This window comes from Delphinapterus leucas, chromosome X, assembly GCF_059928025.1.
Source record: "Delphinapterus leucas isolate spDelLeu-1000000601 "Yukka" chromosome X, BTC_Dleu_Yukka2, whole genome shotgun sequence".
NCBI lineage: Eukaryota > Metazoa > Chordata > Mammalia > Artiodactyla > Monodontidae > Delphinapterus > Delphinapterus leucas.
Genome location: NC_143150.1, coordinates 2,986,300 through 3,002,046, shown reverse-complemented (window position 1 = coordinate 3,002,046; position 15,747 = coordinate 2,986,300). Strand labels below are relative to the sequence as shown.

General features: G+C 60.8%; 1 protein-coding gene and 1 pseudogene across 1 annotated transcript; both read left to right on the top strand.

The window, feature by feature from the left end:
- Positions 1 to 6,623: 6,623 nt before the first annotated feature.
- LOC149744144 (melanoma-associated antigen 10-like) lies at positions 6,624 to 7,623 on the top strand. The gene has a single exon (XM_089904021.1). It carries the CDS (start codon positions 6,639 to 6,641, stop codon positions 7,185 to 7,187), a length of 549 nt encoding a protein of 182 aa, XP_089760147.1. The 5' UTR covers positions 6,624 to 6,638; the 3' UTR covers positions 7,188 to 7,623.
- Positions 7,624 to 11,450: 3,827 nt separating this feature from the next.
- On the top strand, positions 11,451 to 15,642 carry LOC149744143 (paraneoplastic antigen Ma6E pseudogene; annotated as a pseudogene).
- The last annotated feature ends 105 nt before the right edge of the window (positions 15,643 to 15,747 follow it).

Genomic DNA, 15,747 nt, shown 5'->3' with positions numbered 1-15,747 from the left:
TCTGCGGACCTGAAGGCTCACCCCTCACACCAAACACCTGACCTCCTGAGGACCCCGACCCAGAGGTCAGGAAACATCTCATCTGCTGACCGTGCTCTGGCGCCTCCAAGGCCCCCGTGGAAGGGCAAAGGATCCCTCCCTGTGTTGGGGTCTAACGTCCTCAGCCCTTCCTTCCTCGCGTGCAGGCTGGACTCTGGGCAGGACCTGGGATTGTCCCGTCTGCCAGTGTGAGTCCCTGCTCCTTAAACCAGGTCTCCAGTCTCTCAGAGACCCTGACGTCAGGACGTCAGGACAGGCCTACCGTGCTCATCCCGCCCCGGGGCCTCCCACGGCCACCTGCAAGGGCAGTGATCTGGTGGGTCCCTTTTGTCCTCCCTCAGGGTCCCCTCAGTCCTGCCTAAGGGCCCTAACCATAGTCCACCAGGGACCTGACATTTTACCCTCTGCGCTCATGAGACCCCGCCCCTTATCCCAGGTCCCCAGCTTCTCTGAGACCCGGATGTCAGGGAGTGCTGCATGTGACGGCCCCCCAGGACCAACTCAGTTCTGGGATCCAGGTTGCCCTCAGTGCTCCCTCAGGGCCCTCAACTTGACTCCACATAAGACCTGGGACTCTCTCCTGTGCCCGCCTAGGATCCCGCCCCTTATACCCCCTCCCCAGCCTCTCTGAGACTCCGCCCTGTGCTCCCCCTCCCCAGCGTCTCTGAAACCCGGATGTCAGGAAGTGCTGCACGTGCTCATCCCGCCCTATGGCCTCCCAAGGGCAACTCTGTTTTGGGGTCCAGGCTCCCCTCAGTCCTCCCTCAGGGTCCTCACCTTGACTCCACGCAGGACCTGGGATTCTCTCCCGTACCCATCAGACACCCCGACCTTTATACCGCCTACCCAGCCTCTCTAAGACCCCGCCCTGTGCTCCCCCTCCCCAGCGTCTCTGAGACTCGGATGTCAGGAAGTGCTGCACGTGCTCATTCCGCCTTAAGGCCTCCCAGGGCCAACTCTGTTCTGGAGTCCAGGCCCCCCTCAGTCCTCCCTCAGGGCCGTCACCTTGACTCCACGCAGGACCTGGGATTCTCTCCCGTACCCATCAGACACCCCGACCTTTATACCGCCTACCCAGCCTCTCTGAGACCCCCGCCCCGTGCTCCCCCTCCCCAGCACCTCTGAGACCCGGATGTCAGGAAGTGCTTCACGTGCTCATCTCGCCCTATGGCCTGCCAGGGCCAACTCTGTTCTGGGGTCCAGGCTCCCCCCAGTCCTCCTTCAGGGTGCTCACCTTGACTCAACGCAGGACCTGGGATTCTCTCCCATGCCCACCAGACACCCCCGCCCGTTATACGCCCTCCCCAGCGTCTCTGAAACCCGGATGTCTGAACGTGCTGCACTTGTTCATCCCGCCCTATGGTCTCCAAGGGCCAACTCTGTTCTAGGATCCAGGCTCCCCTCAGTCCACCCTCAGGGCGCTCACCTTGACTCAACACAGGACCTGGGATACTCTCCCGTGCTCACCAGACACCCCGACCCTTATACCGCCTCCCCAGCCTCTCTCAGACCCCGCCCCGTGCTCCCCTCCGCAGCGTCTCTGAGACCCGGATGTCAGGAAGTGCTGCACGTGCTCATCCCGCCCTATGGCCTCCCAGGGTCAACTCTGTTCTGGGGTCCAGGCTCCCCGCAGTCCTAGCTCAGGGCCCTCACCTAGACTCCACGGAGTACCTGGGATTCTCTCCCGTGCTCACCAGACACCCCGACCCTTATACCGCCTCCGCAGCCTATCTGAGACCCCGCCCCCTGTTCCCCCTCCGCAGCGTCTCTGAGACCCGGATGTCAGGAAGTGCTGCACGTGCTCATCCCGCCCTATGGCCTCCCAGGGCCAACTCTATTCTGGGGTCCAGGCTCCCCTCAGTCCTCCCTCAGGGTGCTCACCTTGACTCCGCGGAGGACCTGGGATTCTCTCCCGTGCCCACCAGAATCCCCGACCCTTATACCCCCTCCATAGCCTCTGTGAGAACCCGCCCTGTGCTCCCGCTCTGCAGCGTCTGTGAGACCCGGATGTCAGGAAGTGCTGCACGTGGTCATCCCACCCTATGGCCTCCCAGAGCCAACTCTTTCTGGGGTCCAGGCTCCCCTCAGTCCTCCTTCAGGGCCGTCACCTTGACTCAATGCAGGACCTGAGATTCTCTCCTGTGCTCACCAGACACCCCGACTCTTATACCTCCTCCCCAGGCTCTCTGAGACCCCGCCCCTTAGTTCCCTCCCCAGCGTCTCTGAGACCCGGATGTCAGGAAGTGCTGCACGTGCTCATCTCGCCCTATGGCCTCCCACGGCCAACTCTGTTCTGGGGTCCAGGCTCCCCTCAGTCCTCCCTCAGGGCCCTCACCTTGACTCCACAGAGGACCTCGTTTTCTCTCCCGTGCCCACCAGACACCCCGACCCTTATACCCACTCCCTAGCCTCTCTGAGACCCCGCCCCTTAGTCCCCTCCCCAGCGTCTCTGAGACCCAGATGTCAGGAAGTGCTGCACGTGCTCATCCCGCCCTATGGCCTCCCAGGGCTAACTCTGTTCTGGGGTCCAGGCTCCCGTCAGTCCTCCTTCAGGGTGCTCACCTTGACTCAACACAGGACCTGGGATTCTCTCCTGTGCTCACCAGACACGCTGACCCTTATACCGCCTCCCCAGGCTCTCTGAGACCCCGCCCCATGCTCCCCCTCCACAGCGTGTCTGAGACCCGGATGTCAGGAAGTGCTGCACGTGCTCTTTCTGCCCTATGGCCTCCCAGGGCCAACTCTGTTCTGGGGTCCAGGCTCCCCTCAGTCTTCCCTCAGGGCACTCACCTTGACTCCACGCAGGACCTGGATTTTCTCCTGTGCGCGCCTGAGACCCCGCCCCTTATACCCCCTCCCCAGCCTCTCTGAGACCCTGCCCCTTACACCCCCTCCCCAGCGTCTCTGAGACCCGGATGTCAGGAAGTGCTGCACGTGCTCATCCTGCCCTCTGGCCTCCCAGGACCAACTCTCTTCTGGGGTCCAGGCTCCCCTCAGTCCTCCCTCAGGGCCGTCACCTTGACTCCACGCAGGACCTGGGATACTCTCCCGTGCCCACCAGACACCCCGACCCTTATACCGCCTCCCCAGCCTCTCTGAGACCCTGCCCCGTGCTCCCCCTCCGCAGCGTGTCTGAGACCCGGATGTCTGGAAGTGCTGCACTTGTTCATCCCACCCTATGGTCTCCAAGAACCAACTCTATTCAGGGATCCAGGTTCCCCTCAGTCCTAGCTCAGTGCTCTCACCTTCACGCCAAGCAGGAACTGGATTCTCTCCTGTGCCCGCCTGAGACCCCGCCCCTTATAACCCCTCCCCAGCCTCTCTGAGACCCTACCCCTTACACCCTCTCCCCAGCGTCTCTGAGACCCGGATGTCAGGAAGTGCTGCGCGTGCTCATCCCGCCCTATGGCCTCCCACGGCCAACTCTGTTCTGGGGTCCAGGTTCCCCTCAGTCCGCCCTCAGGGCCCTCACCTTGACTCCAAGGAGGACCTGGGATTCTATACCTTGCTCACCAGACACCCCGACCCTTATACCGCCTCCCCAGCCTCTCTGAGACCCCACCCCGTGCTCCCCCTCCACAGCGTCTCTGAGACCCGGATGTCAGGAAGTGCTGCACGTGCTCATCCTGCCCTCTGGCCTCCCAGGACCAACTCGGTTCTGGGGTCCAGGCTCCCCTCAGTCCTCCTTCAGGGCCGTCACCTTGACTCCACGCAGGACCTGGGATTCTCTCCCGTGCCCACGAGACCCCCCGACCCTTATACCGCCTCCCCAGCCTCTCTGAGACCCCGCCCCATGCTCCCCCTCCGCAGTGTCTCTGAGACCCAGATGTCAGGAAGTGCTTCACGTGCTCATCTCGCCCTATGGCCTCCCACGGCCAACTCTGTTCTGGGGTCCAGGCTGCCACCAGTCCTCCCTCAGGGCGCTCACCTTGACTCAACGCAGGACCTGGGCTTCTCTCCCGTGCCCACGAGACACCCCGACCCTTATATCGCATCCTCAGCCTCTCTGAGACCCCGCCCCTTACACCCCCTCCCCATCGTTTGTGAGACCCGGATGTCAGGAAGTGCTGCACGTGTTCATCCCGCCCTGTGGTCTCCAAGGGCCACTTCTGTTCTGGGATCCAGGTTCCCCTCCTCCTCCCTCAGTGGTCTCACCTTGACTCCAAGCAGTAACTGGATTCTCTCCTGTGCCCGCCTGAGACCCCACCCCTTACACCCCATCCCCAGCCTCTCTGAGACCGCGCCCCTTACACCCCCTCCCTAGAGTCTGAGACTGGGATGTCAGGAAGTGGTGGAGGTGCTCATCCCGCCCTATGTCCTCCCAGGGCCAACTCTGTTCTGGGGTTCAGGCTCCCCTCAGTTCTCCCTCAGGGCCCTCACCTTGACTGCACGCAGGACCTGGATTCTCTCCTGTGCCCGCCTGAGACCCCGCCCCTTACACCCCCTCCCCAGCGTCTCTGAGACCTGGATGTCAGGAAGTGCTGCATGTGCTCATCCCGCCGTATGGCTTCCAACGACCAACTCTGTTCTGGGACCCAGGCTCCCCTCAATCCTCCCTAAGTGCTCTCACCTTGACTCCACGCAGGACCTGGGATTCTCTCCTGTGCCCGCCTGAGACCCCGCCCCTTATACCCCTCCGTAGCCTCTATGAGACCCCGCCCTTTATACCCGCTCCGCAGTCTCTGTGAGACCCTGACCCTTATACCCTTCCCTGCCTTCAGCCCTGGGAGGCCCTGGGGCGGAATGAGCACTTGGCAGCGAGTCCTCACTTACGTATCCGGGTCTCAGAGAGGCTTAGGAACAGGTATAAGCGTCCGGTCTCAGGTGTGCTATGGCTAGAATCCCAGGTCCTGCGTGGAGTCAAGGTGAGGGGCTTGAGGGAGGACTGAGGAAAACGTGGACCCCAGAACAGAGTTGGCCCAGTGAGGTCATAGGGCGGGATGAACACATCAGCACTTCCTGACTTCCGGGTCTCAGAGAAGCTGGGGACCTGGGATAAGGGGCGGGGTCTCATGAGCGCAGAGGGTAAAATGTCAGGTCCCTGGTGGACTAAGGTTAGGGCCCTTAGGCAGGACTGAGGGGACCCTGAGGGAGGACAAAAGGGACCCACCAGATCACCGCCCTTGCAGGTGGCCGTGGGAGGCCCCGGGGCGGGATGAGCACGGTAGGCCTGTCCTGACGTCCTGACGTCAGGGTCTCTGAGAGACTGGAGACCTGGTATAAGGAGCAGGGACTCACACTGGCAGACGGGACAATCCCAGGTCCTGCCCAGAGTCCAGCCTGCACGCGAGGAAGGAAGGACTGAGGACGTTAGACCCCAACACAGGGAGGGATCCTTTGCCCTTCCGCGGGGGCCTTGGAGGCGCCAGAGCATGGTCAGCAGATGAGATGTTTCCTGACCTCTGGGTCGGGGTCCTCAGGAGGTCAGGTGTTTGGTGTGAGGGGTGAGCCTTCAGGTCCGCAGAGGGTGGACTCCCAGGACCCCGAGGGAGGACTGAGCAGACCCCCAGCCCTGGAACAGGGGCCTCAACAGAAACCTGCCCCTGTGGTCAGCGCTGGGAGGCCAGGCAGGATGTGAGGAGGAGGTGAGGACCCAGCATCTCTCCATCCTAGGACCCTTGGGAGGCCCTGGGCAGGTGCAGCCACCTGTGGGGCCCCCTCCCTGCTTTCTGTTCAGATTCGGGGTCCTGATCTGAGTTTCCCCTCAGGCCTGCAAAGGGGAGGGTCCAGGCCCTTAAGGGGAAGAGTGAGCACGACGAGCGAGCCCCGAGGGGACCACCCACCCCAGAACTCAGAACTGGGGTGACCTCACAGAGTCCGGCCCAATCCTCCTACCAGCACCGAGGCCCAGAGCTGTGCCACAGTTTACACAAGAGGTGCGGCCCTCCATTCCTCTTACAGGGGCTCCAGGAACCGGGAGGCGAAGGCCCAGGTCTGAGGACCGTGTCCTCAGGGCACAGAGCAGAGGAGGCCCAGGCAGCGCCAGGAGTCAAGGGGAGGTGTGTGCCCTGAGTGTGTACCCAGGGGCTCCCCCTCCCAGAACAGAGGGGACCCCACAACACCCAAGTCACCCCACCCCCCTGACAGCCCCAGAACCTGGGGCCGTGCTGGCTGCACCCTGAGGAGCCCCCTCACTTCCTTCTTCAGGTTGGCAGGGGACAGGCCGCCCAGGAGGAGCGCCCCTGTGAGGCCCGAGGGCAGCCTTTAAGAGGAGACCTGTAAGTGGCCTTTGTCAGAGCTGCCCAGGGTGCCTTTCTCTGCCGAGGCCGCTCACACCCGCTCTCTACCCCAGGTAAGAGGTCCCCTGCCCACACTCCCGTGGGCTGCCCGACCCCAGTGATCAGGCCCCTGGTCGAGATGAGTGAGCTCCGCCAGCCTGAGGCCGACCTTCAGGCCCCAGTCCCGGCCCAGGGTCCGGTGGAGGCGCCGCTGCTGGGGGCTGCGGGGGAGGAGGCCGCATCCCGCTCGTCCTCCGCCTCCCCTGGCGCCCCCTCCGTCTCCGCCTATGCCGAGCCCTTGCCCCGCGAGGCACTTGCTGTGCCGATGGCTGACCTGGTGGCGTTGCTGCTCGTGTATCGCCGCCGACCTCCGAGGCAGAGATGCTGAGTATGGTCCTCCGGGGGCATCGGGACCACTTCCCCGAGGTCTTCAGCCACGCTTGCGAGTGCCTGCAGCTGGCGTTTGGCTTGGACGTGAAGGAGGTGGACTCCCGCGAGCGCACCTACGTCCTGGTCCCCACCCTGGGCCTCACCTGGGATGCAGTGCTGAGCGAAGGGCAGTGCACGCCCGAGGCCGGCCTCCTGGTGCTGGTCCTGGGCGTGATCACGCTGTTCGGTGACCACGCCCCTGAGGAGGAGGTGTGGGGAGTGCTCGGCAACATGGGGGTGTGTGCCGGGAGGGAGCCCTGCATCTATGGGGAGCCCAGGGAGCTGCTCACCAAAGTGTGGGTGCAGGAGGGCTACCTGGAGTACCGGCAGGTGCCCCAGAGCGACCCTGCCCGCTACGAGTTCCTGTGGGGTGCCCGGGCCTACGCGGAGACCAGCAAGTGGCAGGTCCTGGAGCATCTGCTCAGGGTCAGTATCTTGGATCCCAGGTCCTTCCCATCCCTGTGTGCAGAGGGTGTGAGCGACGAGGAAGAGGGAGCCTGAGCCAGAGCAGCAGCCAGGCTCCTTCCAGGCCCAAGTTCACTGGTAGCAAGTGAGGCTGGTCCTTCACTCTGAGTTTGAAGAGAGAGCGGTCGAGTTTCCAAGTAGTGAGGGCCCCTGCGAGTGGGGGGAACATGGTGTGTCGCATCTTTGGGTTCCTGTCGTGTAAGATGACATGGAATATCATCTGTGTTTTCTTTAGGAAGTTTTCAAATATTGTTCCATTTGAAAGAAGGCTTAATAAGCTTCAGTATCTAAGTTTGCAAATGACATTAATCACACATGTATTTGCACTAATTCAGTTCAACGACAAGAGTTTTGCAATTGTGTAAAACAAATTGTAGGATTCCCATATTGTTCGGTGATGGTGAACAAGATAACATGGCATTGGAATAGGAATTTACTTGGAAATGTGAAAGTAAATAGCACTACAACTGAAGGCCACCACGTTGTTCCTCGGGACACCTCGTCGTCCGCTCAGTGGTGGGTGCCCTGCTGTGGGACTTTCCTGTTCCAGCCAGAGGGCAGGGCCAGGCCCCAAGCATGTGGGCCAGAGGGGGAGTGGCTGACCTGAGGGAGCGGGCATGGCTGGCGCCCATCTTCCTGGCGACACACCACCCGCAGGGCCCTCAGGAAGGGAGACTGTGGGGGGATGGAGGGCCGCCGGGTGGGGTGTAGCGGAGGCACCTTTTTGAGGACCCTGGGGGGCGCCGGGACCCGTGGGCTCCGGTGGCCGTTAGAAGTTCCTCTGTGTGTTGTTATGCCCTCTGTTCAATGGTTTCAGTCAATGTTTCTCTTTAATAAATTTCCCTGAACGTTTCCTCTGAGTCTGGCCTCTGCTGTGGGCAATGGAGGGAAAGGGCTGCTGCGGGTGAGGGCGTGGGTCCAGAGTGCGATTCCTGCTCAGCACCCATGGGACACTTCTCCAGGGAGAGGGTAAGGTAGGCACTTTGCAGACCCAGACCTCATGAGGGTTTTTCTTCCAGTTCATAGGTGAACTGTAAAGTTTTAGCGAAAACTGATAATTGCCTAAAAAGGCAGTAGAGAAGTTAAAATGTAAATGAAAACCTTGATTATCTCAGCAGGAAAAAGGGAACATAGGAGCAACAATAGATGGACAGACACTGCTATGGACTGAATATTTGTAAACCTCTCCCCCTCATTCACCTGTTAAATTCTAACCCCCAAAGGGATGGGATTTGGAGGTGGGGCCCTGGGAAGTGATTAGCCCATGAGGGGGGAGCCCTCATGAATGATTACCTCCCTTATAAAAGAGGCCCCAGACGGCTGCCTCATTCTTTTGTGCCATGTGAGAAGATGGCTAGTTGATACAACTAGACAAGAAATCAGTCCATATGAAGAAGAGCTTTATTACTATTATTTATTACTCAGTTGTACAAAGGAACGAAACTGGGTCATTTGTAGATGCGTGGATGGATCTAGAGACCGTCATACAGAGTGAAGGAAGTCAGAAAGAGAGAAACAAATATCGTGTATTAATGCACATATGTGGAACCTAGATAAATGGTACAGATGAACCGGTTTGCAGGGCAGAAATAGAGACACAGACGTAGAGCACAAACATATGGGCACCAAGGTGAGAAAATGGTGGGGGCGGGCGGGGGGTGTGATGAATTGGGAGATTGGGATTGACAAATGTACACTAATATGTATAAAATGGGTAACTCATAAGAACCTGCTGTATAAAAAAAACATAAAATAAAATTCAAAAATTAAAACAAACCAAAGAAATAAGAATAGGTTTATGACATTATCAATCACAGTAGAAAACCACCTGTGAAGACAAATGGACGTACTTGCCACAATGGGCTCTGCATCGCCAAGTTTGCTCCCCCAACTCCGCAGCCTTGCAGGGAGGCCTTCCTATTGGTGGAAGGCCAATGGGCGTGTCTTTTGCTTCCGGAGGCGCCAAGCCTTGGGACCTCAGGCCCTCAGTGCGCATGGCTACTGCTGCTTCCGTAGCAAAGCGCCTCCTCACGTGCTCTTCTGATCCAACCACTTTCCCTGTAAAGCGACGTCTAGAACTTTCTCCCTCATCTTCCTGGGGCTTCCGGGAACACCCGGAAACCACGTGGCGTTCGCACAGAGTGCCTGGGACAGTCGGCTGCACAGTTCCCGGCTGCTCGGCTGAGACGAGCTCTTCAGCCCCTCGTGAGCGGGACTCCGGAGCCATCCACAGGGTCAGAGCAAGTCAGGAGACAGGCGGGGGCTTTGCCGGGGGTTGGACTCCGCAGGTACCGGGGGCCCTGGGAAGGAGTGGAGGTCGGGGGAGGGCTACGGGCTGCTCGGTTGGGAGTGGGGGAGCGGCGGCAGAGGGTAGCGGGCTGAAGGGGGCTGAGGGAAGGGTCCCCCAGTGAGCGGGTCAGAGGGGAGGACCGCTGGCTTCCGGGGTGGCTGGTGGGGGGCGTTCTGGAGTCGGGGTGCAGAGGGTGGGGCTAATGGCTAAGCGTGGGGTGGGGGCCGGAGCGGAGGGCTTCCTGCCGGTCGGGTGGGGCCGGCTTTGGGGGCCAGAGGAGAGGACGACTGGCTGCGGGGGTGGGGAGGACGGCCCGGGCGGGCCCCACCCCCGGGGCCGAGACCGGAGGGGAGGGCTAACGGCTGCTGCGTGTGGCGGGAGGAAGGGGGAGCTACTCCTGGCTGAGGCGGGGGTCGATGGGGAGGACTCCCGGGCGCGGGTGCGGTAGGCGTTAGGGAAGCTCCCGCCGGGGCGGGGCGTGGGGTGGGGGGGGCGGGCGCTCGTGGCAGTTAGGGGGCTCCAGCTCCCGGGTGGGCGGGGGCAAGACGGGTGGGCTGTGCGTCTGGGGTACGAGAAGCGAGAGCCTCCGGCGCTGAGTGTGCTCGGGGGAGGACTCCCCCGTGTGGGGAGGTGAGAGAGGCAGTCTGACCTGTATGCATGGCGGGGCGCCCGGCTTCCAGGGCCCAGAGCGGAGCGCCACCAGCTGGTGGGTGGGGGAGGGTGTATGGAGGGGATGTATTGGAGGGGCCGGGGAGGAGCCGCCTGGCCACGGGGCGCGTAAGTGATGCTGAGAGGGGGAGGCGCTGGGGCTGCTGTGATCTGGTGGAGGCTGTTGGCCATGGCAGATGGATTTGTGGGGGTCCAGGGAGGGGCTCTGGCCCACTGCATTAGGCATCGAGAGCTTCAGGTCGCCTCTGTCCGGGTGGCACAGGAATTGCAGAGGTGGGTGGGCAGGGCAAGGCCCTGGCCTCCGCACAGAGTACGCAGATTCTTTACGAGGGTGCTTTGCACATTCACCCGGACACGCCATACCAGAGTTGTAAAAAAGTCTCCATAAATTTAGCAGTATTGCAAGTTTACATGATAGGTTTTCTCATCACGGGGGAATTCTATTTGATGGTACTAATGATAATATATCTTCAAATATTGGGAAACCCATGGATCAAAGAAAAAATCACAGAGGGACTTAGAAAATATTTCAACGTGAATACTAAAAAAGCACAACTTACCAAAATTAGTGGGAGGCAGCAAAAAGCGACAGGAGGAAACTGTATTCCCCTAAATGCTTCTGTTAGAAAAGAGTCAGGACATAAATTCAGTGAGCTAACAGTCCATTTAGAGATGCTAGAAGAAGAGCAAAGGAAACATAAAATGAAGTAATAAGAGAGCTAAGAGAGGAAATCAGTGATAGAAAGCAAATTATGGACACGATGAACAAAGCCATGCGCTTCTTTCAAAAGAGCAAGGAAACCGAGAAAGTCCTAGAACGATGAATCACGGAAAAATAGAAAGAACGCTGATCACCAATATGAGGAATGAAAGAGGGCCAACGTTACGGATCAGATGTACATTAACAAAGAGGATATAGGGGAATATTATGGGATATTATGGAAATGTTTATGCTAACAAATTGGAAGACTTGAAACATTCCTTGGGAAAAAGGCAGCTTCCTAAAGCTGAGGCCAGAAATGTAGAAAAGGTGACGAGCCTTCTATCTGTCTTTTTTTAAAACGTTATTTTATTTTATTTTATTTTATTATTGTTTCTTGAGTCGTACGCAACAAGTGCTCTTTTGTTATTATTTTTAAATTTTATTTTTACTTTTGGCTGCGTTGGGTCTTTGTTGCTGCGCGCGGGCTTTCTCTAGGTGCAGCGAGCGGCGGCTACTCTTCGTTGCGGTGCGCAGGCCTCTCATTACGGTGGCTTCTCTTGTTGCAGAGCACGGGCTCCAGGCATGTGGGCTTCAGTAGTTGTGTCACGTGGACTCAGTAGTTGTAGCTCGTGGGCTCTAGAGCGCTGGGTCAGTGGTTGCGGCGCGCGGGGTTAGTGGCTCCGCGGCTTGTGGGATCTTCCCGGACCAGGGATCGAACCTGTGTCCCCTGCACTGACAGGTGGATTCTTACCCACTGCGCCACCAGGGAAGTCCCTAGCCTTCTATCCTGTAAATAAATGGAATTTATTTAAAAAGTTTCCTAAAGTCAAACAAACCAAACAGGGCAGGGAGGTGCTCCAGGCTGCTGCTGTGAGGGGCACTAGGGTGGCCTGTGTGGCACAAACATGATCCTCTCCTCTTTGCACCCACAGGCCGATTCCCACACTTCAACAGCCTGTGCACACCTGTTTGATCGCTTCCCCCCACCCTCAGGTCCTCGAAGATGGCGACGGCTCTGGCGGTATTGCGGGACTGGTGCAGGTCGATGGGCGTGAACGCTCAGCGATCTCTGCTCATCCTGGGAATCCCAGATGACTGCAAAGACCAGGAATTCCAGGAGGCTGTGCAGGCTGCCCTGCGTTCCCTGGGCAGGTACCGAGTGCTGGGCAAGGTCTACAGAAAGGAGCTGGGGTCGAGTGTTGCCCTGGTCGAGTTTGCTGAGTGTTTAAATCGAAGCTTGCTCCCCCGCCAAATACCAGGCAAGGGAGGGCCCTGGACTGTGGTCTGCCTGCCCCAGGCCCCTGATGCTGATTCACAGGATAGACCCAATGTCCCTGCGCAGCCCCAGAGACAAGCAGTGGTTGGCAGGGCAGGTGAGGCAGGAACTGCAGGTCACTCAGGAACTGCAGGGGAGGAGGAAGCTGCAGGGGAGGCGGGAGTCGCAGGTGTGGAGGGAGACAGAGGTGAGGAGGAAGCCTTAGGTGAGGAGGGAGCTGAAGGTGAGGAGGGAGCTGAAGGTGAGGAGGGAGGTGCAGGTGAGGAGGGAGGTGCAGGTGAGGAGGGAGCTGCAGGTGAGGAGGGAGCTGAAGGTGAGGCGGGAGCTGCAGGTGAGGAGGGAGCTGAAGGTGAGGGAGGTGCAGGTGAGGAGGGAGGTGCAGGTGAGGAGGGAGCTGCAGGTGAGGCAGGAGATGCAGGTGAGGAAGGAGCTGCAGGTGACGAGGGAGCTGCAGGTGAGGCAGGAGATTCAGGTGAGGAAGGAGCTGCAGGTGAGGAGGGAGCCTCAGGTGAGGCAGGAGCTACAGGTGGGGAAAGATCTGAGGGTCGAGCAGGAGCTGAAGGTGAAGCAGGAGTGTCAGATGAGGAAGGAGCTGCAGGTGACGACGGAACCTCAGGTGAGGCAGGAGTTGCAGGTGAGGCAGGAGCTGCAGGTGAGGAAGGAGCTGCAGGTGAAGCAGGAGATGAAGGTGAAGCAGGAGCTGAGTCAGATGAGGAAGGAGCTGCAGGTGCGGAAGGAGCTGAGGGTGAAGCAGGAGCTGAGGGTGAAGCAGGAGCTGAAGGTGAAGCAGGAGCTGAGTCAGATGAGGAAGGAGCTGCAGGTTACAGAAATGTTGCAGGCGTGGCAGGACTTCTGAGTATGGCAGGACCCACAGGCCAGGCAATGACTGCGCCTGAGGAAGCAGTTGTGACAGTGGCAGGCGCCATGGGTGAGGCAGGGCCCGGGACCCAGCAGTGGAGGCAGGCCCTGCAGCCCGTGCTACACGGCATGGGCTACCAGGAGCTGGGAACCTTCTCTGGGATGGAAGAGCCGGGCCACGGGGAAGAGTCCTCTGAGAGCTGGCTGGAGCAGGCCAACGACATGCTGCACCTGTGGCGCCACGTGTCTGAGAGGGAGAGGAGGAGGAGGCTGGTGGAGAGCTTGCGCGGCCCCGCGCTGGACCTCCTGCGCGGCCTCCTGGCGGAAGATCCCGAGCTGGCTGCCCAGGACTGCCTGGCCGCGCTGGTGCAGGTGTTTGGGAACAAGGACCCCCGGGGGAGTGCTCGGCTGAAGTTCGTGACCTGTGCCCAGCGGCCCCAGGAGACTCTCTCTGCGTACGTGAGGCGCCTGGAAGGCCTGCTGCAGTCGGCCCTGGAGAAGGGGGCCATCCACCCGGCCATGGCGGACCAGGCGCGCGCCCGGCAGGTGCTGATGCGGGCCCGGCTGCACGACACGCTCCGGGACACGCTGAGGACGATGCGGCTGAGGAGGAGGCCTCCCGGCTTTGCGGGGATGCTGCGGCTCATCCAGAAGACCGAGGCCTGGGAGGCCGGCCCGGCTAGCAGGGAGCACTTCCCAGGGCAGGAAGAGGCCCGTGTGGACGTTGGAGTCCTGGCAGCAGCCGCCCAGGCCGCCGCGGCCCATGAGGCCATCACCGCAGGTACCACTGCACATGGCACCAAGGCCTCCCCGGCCGGTGAAGATGCCACCGCCCAGGCCGCCCGTTCCAAGGAAGGGAGCGCCGAGGACCACCCGGCACGTGAGGAGGCCAGTGCGGCAGTTGCCGGCACTGCCAAGGCTGGCGAGGCGGCCCCTGAAGAACATGGTGCCGCCAGGGCAGCCCCTGGCCCTGGGGAGAGCAGCAAGGCGTCCGCGGCCACTCAGGAAGATGGAAGTGCTGCCGCCCCTGCGGGCCTAGGTCAGGCAGTTCCCTCAGATGCCCCCAGAGTCCCCATGTCTGGCCTTTTGGGCAGTGCTTCCCCGGTGGCCCCAGGAGGTCCTGGCTGGGAGCCAGAGGGCCTCGCCCAGGCAGGAGGCCAGGAGGCCGAGGAGAGCCCCGAGGAGGGGCTCAAGCCCATCCCAAAAGAGCCGGGAAATGAGGACGGGGCTGCAGAGATGAGCCCCCCGGGGTCCACCTCGGGCCAGTAGGCTCAGCAGGTCCCAGGGCCCCCAGGCTTGCAGGCAGGGGGAGGGAAGGCCTGGCAGCCTACTGGCCCCATATTAGGGGCTACTCAAGGTGCCTGGGCCTCCTTCCTGGGAGGGCACCCCTATTCATCATCCCCTGGGGCAGGTTGCTCCCTGTACTGGCAAGCCCAAATGTGTCCCTCTAGGCCCCAGAGGGACCCAGGTGTCAAGGAACCCCCCAGCCCCCGCTCCCCTCCCCCCAACACACACACCCTAGCCATCGCCCCCCCGCAGAGCCCTGAGGTGCGCCACGTGCCAGCCAAGGCTCTGGTCTCTGTGGGCCAGTGTCGTGAGCTCAACGTGTGCTTTCTGGGCATAGATTCAGGCCCAGCGCTGCCTGTTGTTGTGGAAATGTGCATGTGTTCCCCTCTGAGCAGTTCCCCCAAACCCTGCGCGGCGTGGAGACCCCGAGCCCAGTCCCAGGAGCTGGCGGGAAGGACGGGATGGACGAGGTCACAGCCAGTGCCCAGCCCAGGACCTGGGATCCCACCTGGGACCTTGGGAAGGAAGACCTTGACCGTGGCTGCAGGAGGTCTGCGGGAGGCCCCCCAGGGCTTGTGTTCTGCTGGGCCACCCCGTTGTTCCTCGGGACTCCACGTCCCTGGCTCGGTGGCGCGCGCCCTGCTGTGGGACTGTCCTGTGGCCGCCATAGGGCAGGGCCGGGCCCCGGGCATGTGGGCCAGAAATGGAGGGTCTGCCCTGGGGGGAGCGGGCATGGCCGGCGCCCATCTTCCTGGCGAGAGGCCACCCGCGGGGCCCTCAGGAAGGGAGACTGTGGGGAGACGGAGGGCCGCCGGGTGGGGTGTAGCGGAGGCACCTTTTGGAGGACCCTGGGGGGGGGCCGGGACCCGTGGGCTCCGGTGGCCGTTAGAAGTTCCTCTGTGTGTTGTTATGCCCTCTGTTCAATGGTTTCAGTCAATGTTTCTGTTTAATAAATTTCCCTGAACGTTTCATCTGAGTCTGGCCTCTGCTGTGGGCAATGGAGGGAAAGGGCTGCTGCGGGTGAGGGCGGGGGTCCAGAGTCAGATTCCTGCTCAGCACCCATGGGACACCTCTCCAGGGAGAGGGTAAGGTAGGCACTTTGCAGACCCAGACCTCATGAGGGTTTTTCTTCTAGTTCATAGTTGAATTGTAAAGTTTTAGCGCCCTTGACCGTGGGCCGTATCTCGGACGATGCTCGTGCTTGAAATCATGGGTGCTGTGCACGGCCCGGAAGGCCAGGGGACACACAGGAGGACCTCTGACCTCGTGGGTCACACGTGGGTCCGTGCACGTCTGCCTGGCCCGGGGGCTCTGGGACCAGAAGGCCGTGCCCGGTTTGCACGAGCGCTCGGCCTGTGGCTCTGCACCCGTGCACGAGTGTCTTCGTGCCCCCTGCGATGACGGGCGTGAAGCAGGAGGCTGACATGCTGACGGGCCTGCCCTTTATGATGTCACTTGCTGGCTGGGCTGTGATGTCACCCCCGAGCAACCGGAGCACTTCTGTGAGGGGCTG

What these genes read in the sequence shown, in the direction of transcription:
- LOC149744144 (XM_089904021.1), top strand. Translation starts at nt 6,639, where the DNA reads ATGCTGAGTATGGTCCTCCGGGGGCATCGGGACCACTTCCCCGAGGTC.